The sequence below is a fragment of the Malus domestica genome, chromosome 11 (assembly GCF_042453785.1).
Source record: "Malus domestica chromosome 11, GDT2T_hap1".
In the NCBI taxonomy this organism is placed as follows: Eukaryota; Viridiplantae; Streptophyta; class Magnoliopsida; order Rosales; family Rosaceae; genus Malus; species Malus domestica.
In genome coordinates, this window is record NC_091671.1 from 32,023,835 (window position 1) to 32,031,220 (window position 7,386).

At 42.1% G+C, this 7,386-nt stretch overlaps 2 protein-coding genes across 3 annotated transcripts; one reads left to right on the top strand and one right to left on the bottom strand.

Annotated features, from left to right (window-relative positions):
* Positions 1-604: 604 nt before the first annotated feature.
* LOC103448561 (uncharacterized) lies at positions 605-3,380 on the top strand. Its single transcript, XM_070808828.1, has one exon. It carries the CDS (start codon positions 751-753, stop codon positions 3,178-3,180), a length of 2,430 nt encoding a protein of 809 aa, XP_070664929.1. The 5' UTR covers positions 605-750; the 3' UTR covers positions 3,181-3,380.
* Positions 3,347-6,796, bottom strand: LOC103448563 (G-type lectin S-receptor-like serine/threonine-protein kinase SD1-1). 2 transcript variants are annotated; one of them, XM_008387823.4, is made up of 7 exons: positions 5,818-6,796; positions 5,491-5,604; positions 4,821-4,957; positions 4,510-4,720; positions 4,144-4,381; positions 3,859-4,009; positions 3,347-3,784 (listed from the first exon to the last, which is right to left on the bottom strand). In XM_008387823.4, the coding sequence occupies exons 1-7, from the start codon at positions 6,794-6,796 to the stop codon at positions 3,479-3,481; spliced, it is 2,136 nt and encodes a 711-aa protein (XP_008386045.4). In that variant the 3' UTR covers positions 3,347-3,478. The 2 variants fall into 2 exon arrangements, with proteins under 2 accessions (XP_008386045.4, XP_017191316.1); XM_017335827.3 differs by lacking the exons at positions 4,510-4,720; positions 4,821-4,957; positions 5,491-5,604; positions 5,818-6,796 and having other exon boundaries at positions 4,140-4,278.
* Between the last annotated feature and the right edge of the window lie 590 nt (positions 6,797-7,386).

The following is a 7,386-nucleotide window of genomic DNA, read 5'->3' on the forward strand; positions in this document are numbered from 1 at the left end:
TACTGAAAGTGATTTCAAAGGAGCAATCTAAACGAGCTCAAAGACCTCAATTAATAAACCTTTTGTTTAAGAATCAAATCTAAACTAGAGTGAAAGTTCAAGAATCAATTTTAAATTTTATCATATTGACGAAAGAGAAAATGAACACAAATCATTGAGAACAAGAGCAAATGTTACTAATTATTTGAGTTACAAGGTCATTGCAAACAACGACAAGTTCATTTGTAATTTGAATATAACACGGCAAAAGAAAAACTAAACACCAAACCACAATACAAGAATAAATGCTCTTAACAAAGAAAAATGATTAGTGAGCAAACTAACCATCAATAAAACTTGATAATATCATCCTCGACTTTCAAAAAAAGAGATTGAAATTTAAAAAATGACTAGAGTGGGTCAAATAAGCAAAGGAGAATCTCCAAAAGGAGAAATTTTTAGTTGTGATGGGAACACGGATGATACATCACGTATTTCTATGTAAGTGGTTGAAAATTTTAATTTTTAAGTTATTAACATTATAACACACATATTACATAATTTATATAGATATACGTAATGTATTACTTCGTGTGACAATCACACTGAAAAATCTATCCCCCAAAAGAAGCCCCATAAATTATTCAAGATCATCAAATGGGCTCAATACACAAGCCCTGGTTAAATATAAATAAACACAATGACCTTCAAATCAAATAAAAAACTCACCAAAAAAATTCACAAACACTTCCAAACACACAAAAACAAATAATGAAGAGAGACAGACAGACCAGAAAAACCCCAAACCACCACCACCAAGACCAGAAAATCAACACAATGGAGAACGGTCACGATTGGAAAATCGTGGAGAAATTCTCAGGGTTGACGGTTTCCACCGCCGACCCAATTGCTTCTTCTACCCCCACCACCGCCACCACCACCGCAGACAATCAAGACAGCAGCTTGCTTCAAGTTATGTACGCCATGGAAGCTGCGGAGGCCACAATCAAGCAGCAGGTGGAAGACAACATTCGGTTGCGGGCTCAGCTCGAACACAAGATTCTCGAGCTGCACAGGTACAAGCTCCACGAATCCATGGCCGCCCAGTTGCCGCCTTCCGCCCGCGAATCTCTGGACCAAGCTCATCAGGTAGCTGCCCCCGGCGTCGACAATCGAATCGAGAGGATTGCGAATCACGGTTCGTCACAGCAGAGTCGTGGGGAATCGGAAACAAGGGAGACCCAGTTGAGCGGCAGCGAAATCAATGAAGGAATGAAGGTGGTTCGGGTTTCGGGTACTCCGACGGCGGCTGATAACGCAAGCAACGTGATATCGAGATTGTCATCGCCGTCTACGATGACGTCTCTTTCACCAGGCAGGTCGAGCACGGGGGGTGATTACGGAAATGGGTTGATGCCATTGACCGAGTCGAATAACCCTAATAGCAGCATGTTGAAGAAGGATCTGGTTGTTAGGATTCATGAGCACGATCAGGAAATTATGCAATTGCGGAAGCATTTGGCGGATTATTCGATCAAAGAGGCGCAAATTCGGAACGAAAAGTATGTGCTGGAGAAGCGCATTGCTTACATGCGTTTGGCATTTGATCAGCAGCAGCAGGACCTTGTGGATGCTGCATCAAAGTCTCTGTCCTACAGGCAAGACATAATTGAGGAGAACATTCGGCTCGCTTACGCCGTGCAGGATGCGCAGCAGGAGAGATCGACTTTTGTTTCGTCTTTGCTGCCGATTCTGGCTGAGTACTCGTTGCAGCCACCTGTCCCCGATGCACAATCGATTGTTGAGAGTGTGAAGGTTTTGTTTAGGTATATGAAGGAGAAGTTGCTTCTTACTGAGTCCAAATTGAAAGAGTTGCAGTATCAGTTAACGCCTTGGCGATCAGATACAAATCAGCAGCCGAGTAAAGTTAATGTTTCTGCGCCGCAGTTATCACCACCGCCGCCACCACCACCACAGTCCGTTGCTGGAGCAGCATTGCTGAATGTAAGCAGAAATGGGCTTGAAATAGTTGCTCAGAATCAGCAAGCATATTCTTACATTGGTGGAAGCAAGGCGCTTGCTACCTCCGATGCGCAGACAACTGCGGAATGGAATCCTCATCAGCAGAGTGGTTTTGGTGGCGGTGTCGCCAACAATGTGGAACACAATGACCTGGTCATGGGGAATGCATATCACCCTGTTCCAAACCGGACTTTTGTAGCCCAATATGTGCCTCCAACTCATGCTGTTACTCAAGTAAATCGGTTTAATGAAGTAACGAGTAATAGACAGGTGACATTTCGTGATCCTGTCAGGAACACACAGAGAGAGATGGATGATCAAGATGCAGAGGGAAACCACAATGAGAGAGACTCGTCCAATTGGAGTGCAGGAACGTCTCCTTACGCATCACCGCTCAATGAATCCAGCTCCCCATATCCCCGTTACTTAACGCCAGTTATTGAAGAGGGCTCTTCTTCATACTCAGAAGCTGCAGATGATGATCCATTACCAGCTATCGAGGGCCTCCAAATCTCGGGTGAAGCTTTTCCAGGACACAAGCTTCAGGCATCTGGATACTCCACCAACGGAACAACCAGTTGCAACTTTGAGTGGGTAAGACATCTCCAAGACGGATCAGTTAACTACATTGACGGAGCAAAGGAACCGAACTACCTTGTAACTGCTGATGATGTCGATGCATACCTTGCGATCGAAGTCCAGCCTCTGGACAACAGGAAGCGAAAGGGGGCGCCCGTAAAGGTGTTTGCCAACGAGAACAAGAAGATCACTTGCGACCCCGAAATGCAATCACAGATAGAGAAGATTCTTCACAAGGGCCAAGCCTCGTTCAAAATACTTCAGTTCACCGAATACCACGACGTATGGGAACCTGCAACACTGGCCATAAAGCGGGGAGCTTACAGCATAAAGTGTAGTGGAGGGCCGAGTGGAAGCGGAGCTGTAGTTGCAGAGAAGTTTTCTTCAAACACAATTGTCAGAATCCCATATGGAAGTCCAACAGAATTCATAATACTCAGCAGCTCCGAAAACGGAGGTGAGTATATGTTGAAAACGGACAGTGAGAGCTGTTCTAGAGATACAGCAGTGCTCACATTGAGATTGTTTGTTCATAGGGCAGATAAGAGGACTAGAAAGAAAGGGAAAATAGGGACTTACTTTTTCAACAAGTATTTGTAGTAGGTGTTCCTTTAGGCTCAGAATTCAGCAGGGGTGTCTCTTGTTATTTGCTTTTAGGGTAGTTTGGGTGTCCTTTACATAATTTTTGGGGTGTGCAGTTGAAATTTTAATTTTTCTCACTACCTTTTTGAGCAACTTTTTTGTGTGATATTTATGGCCCAAAGAATTAGAAGAGAACTAAAAAGATAAATTATTTACAAGTTTCCGAAGCTGCATTCAGAAACCATTTCAATCTTACAATGTTATGAACAATACCTTGAATAAATTACACGGCACAAGATGTGCGATTAGTTGATTCTTATCGAGCCTCCGGGACTGTTACGGTTGAGTCGTAGGTAGCAGATGATTCGGTCTTACTCGAAGATGAATATGCTTCAGGTAAATTTTTTCCACCAAAGAAGCCTGGTTGTTTGGGTTCCGGCAAGCGGGAGTCGTTGCCCAACATCAGAATCACAGATGACATGGTTGGTCTGTCCTCAGGAAGCTGCTGCACGCATAAAAGACCAACATGTATGCAACGCACGACTTCCGACAGAGTGAGTGAGTCCCTTAAGGATTCGTCGATCAACTCTAGATATCTCCCGGTTTTCCACAGCCTCCATGCCTAAGGCACACGATTAGTTTGTCAGTGACGAGATCAAACACCGGTAAATGAGGAAGTCGATGGTGCATACTTACATATCCAATGAGGTTGAGGTTGTCGTCCGGATCATAAAACCCTCTACTTCTCTTCCCGCTGACTAGCTCCATCAACAAAATTCCAAAGCTGAACACGTCTGATTTTACAGAGAATTGACCATCAATTGCGTATTCTGGTGCCATGTAACCACTAAAGTATTGGCAAGAAACAAAACACATCGATTAAGAAACTATTAGATGATACGTAGAGATGTAATGCAATAAGAAAGAAAACTAAGAACTAAGAATCCGTAGATAGTAAGCAGAGATGTTATGCATACTTACTAGGTTCCGACCACTTTTCTTGTCACGCCTTCAGTCTGGTCTCCTCCGAACATTCTAGCCAAGCCGAAGTCTGAGATTTTTGGGTTCATCTCCATATCAAGTAAAACATTACTTGCTTTAAGATCTCTATGAATAATCCTCAATCTGGAATCTTGGTGCAGATAGAGAAGACCCCTGCCGATCCCACAGATAATGCGAAAGCGTTGCGGCCATTCCAACAGTTTACTTTGAGTCTCATCTGGTAAGTTTTAATTCATGTTACTCAAATTTTGACTCTTATAAGACAAATTCAATAGTTTTAGAACGAAAAGAATAACTGCAACAAAGTAGTTTCAACACTACATAGTAAGTTTTAAGGATTCGAACCGAAAATGTAGAGGTCCAAGCTTTTGTTAGGCAAGTATTCATAAATCAACAATCTCTCTTCTCCTTCAACGCAACAACCGAGAAGCCTTACAAGATTCCGGTGCTGAAGTTTAGCGATCAGTGATACCTCATTTTTGAACTCATTCGATCCTTGCCCCGATACTTCTGAGAGCCTCTTCACAGCAATTTCTTGCCCATCTTCTAGTCTACCCTGAAAATTTGTATTAGAATAAGGATTGCGAAGTTTTGAAAGGAAAAGGTAGTGTTTCATTGTTGTTTACAGTTATTGTGCTCACAGAAAGGAACTTTACCTTGTACACAGATCCAAACCCACCTTCTCCAAGCTTCCTGTTGAATGCAAAGTTATCAGTGGCGGTGACTAGTGTGGAGAGACTGAATAGCGGTAGCTCCAGGTTGTCTTGTCCTTCGTTGTTGTTCCTCATTCTATCTAATATAAAGAGAAAAGATAAAGAACGTCAACTTGTGAAGGAGAAGAAAAAATCATCACAACCTATACAACGTAAATCTTCTGTTTTTGAATCATGTAGGCTGTAGTCATGCATTCATAAGGTCACTCTTCCACTCATTACTCAGGTAACTAAACCTATACAACAAATTACTACAAATTTAAGGAGCAGCACTTGATGCCTCGGTATCTGACTTGCGATGCCTCGAAACATTTCTGGGTAAGTTCTTCTTTTTAATGATTGCGTGGAATGTAATTCATGGCGTACGTACTAGTTTCACCATGCCAGCTTCAAAATCCAGTGACTTGACATGGTATCAATTATGGAAATACAATCTAAAGCATTGAAACTTGAAGTAAATGATTGAGAATACATCAAAGGTATTCTGGCTTAGGATATTGGGATGCAGAGTGAATGTGAAAAATCTAACCTTATAGTACCAAATTGAAAAACCGAAAAGGCGATATGACCATAGTATTACAAGTTTGAAGGTGGTGAGGGAAGAAGTACTTGCCTTTGAACTTTCTTCTCTTTCTGTGAATGAAATAAACAGCCAAGAGTGTCCCGGCAACAACGACAGCAACTGACACAAGTATCACTGCTAACTTTGTCTTCGGCGAATTCGATTCTTCATAGTTCATTCCAACAGGGAAAACCAACCATTGTTAAATCACAGCAGAATGACAATCATTGGAAGAACACAAAACCGTGGAAACAATTAAAAGTTTACGAAAAACAATGGATTCATCAGGCAATATACAACAATCGACTAAAGATTGAGCCCCTTAATCCACCTAAGTTTATTATTGATGAGAAAAAGGAAAATCTGTTGCACGCATACTTGATTCCGAAGCAGTTCGGATGTACAGATCCTCCCCGCCATCCAAAAGCTCTTTGCTGTTGAGAAGGTCACCAAACCAGGTGGTGCAGCCACTTCCTCCTCCTGCGGCATTGGAGCTAACTGCGTAAGCCACACAAGAACAATTGCTCAAGCAATTGTCCCCGCATTCCGCGCGACCCGAACTTTGGTTGGTCAGGGAATTTGTGTTATCTGGCAATTTCACCCCACTATATTTCACAAACCCATGTTTCTTTAGGCAGCTCAAGGGTTGAGCCCGCACGCAACCTTCTTGGAAGTCTCCATAGCTCCATTTATCTGGTGCTCTCGGCTCGTATCCTTGGAAGCAACTGCAAACTGGGGATTTAGTGATAAAACATAGTCCATTGGAGCCGCAACGTCGGTTATCGTCGCAGTAATCTCTCGAAGTTGATGTCAATAGACTCCTATCAGGCTGATAGTCAAAACTTTGCCACATGTAGTTTCTTGGGTTTCCATCTTTTGCTTCTCTCAGGACAAGATTGCCGGAATCCAAGAGCTGCAAGACCGGATTCCGGGGATATTTGGATAAAGATATCGACCAGGCAACAGTGTTGTCCTGACTTAGAAGGACAACACTGTCTGAGGTGTTTATCATCAAAAAACCAGATGAACCATTGATGGGGTTGTGCTGGTTTGCAACCCAAATAACATTTGGGACTGATGGGACCGAACTGTTGTGCCAAATTCCCAAGAAGCGCTTCTGGGAAAAGCCAAAACCTGGGGGACCGAAAAACCCCATTTGAAAGCTGCCGTCTTTGGAAATCAAGGTGCTGCCATCTATGAGGGGTTGGGATTTTTGAGTAATGGCATCAGCTGCAAGTGAGGGTTTGAAGAAGGAGAGGGACAACTGAATTCCAAAAAAAATGAAAGAAAAAACAATATGATTTTCCATTGCTTTCAAGTTGCAGAAGCTCTGTGAGTTAGGTAGATACATTAACATTCACAAATTACAATAAAATAAACTTTTATATGCTGCAATTGACCGTCACCCGCACGATTTCTGATTTCACGTGGGCCCACATCGATGATACATTCAGTTAATGGCTGGCCTAATAAATGGAAACTAGAGGGTGTGGAGTCTTTCAAAAAAAAAAAAAACTAGAGGGTGTGGGGTCACACGACTGAGTACTTAATATTCTCAACAAAGTACGGCTACAAAATCTGGCGTATCCAACATTTCAAATCAAAATAGAATTTATAGATTGAAAAAAAAAAGGAGAGAGGAAGACGTGAAGAATGTTTTGTGGATGACTGAAATGTTTTAGTATTTGGGTCATCTCTAATGGAATGGTGATCAGATGGCTCGTTTTAGTTTTATGTTCCTTCAAAAAATTATATTTTAATTAACAGTATAAGATCATATTTGCCTCTATTTCCAACCGATGGCCAAATGGTCATAAGGCTCGTTTTAGTCTGTCACAAAAAACAGTCTCTAACCGAGGGTCATAGAGCGAAACATAATTTATTATTTAAAACTACAAATTAAATTCAAATCCAATGACTAAGTGGCGTCAGCTAGCCATTGGTAGC

Bases quoted from the DNA above. Each gene is read 5' to 3' on its own strand.
- LOC103448561 (XM_070808828.1), top strand. From the start codon at position 751: ATGAAGAGAGACAGACAGACCAGAAAAACCCCAAACCACCACCACCAA.
- LOC103448563 (XM_008387823.4), bottom strand. From the start codon at position 6,796: ATGTTAATGTATCTACCTAACTCACAGAGCTTCTGCAACTTGAAAGCA. The intron at 4,721-4,820 runs GTAAAGTTCCTT...ACAAATTTTCAG, and splicing joins GGTTTGGATCTGTGTACAAG to GGTAGACTAGAAGATGGGCA. The intron at 4,382-4,509 runs GTTCGAATCCTT...AAAACTTACCAG, and splicing joins CTTGGACCTCTACATTTTCG to ATGAGACTCAAAGTAAACTG.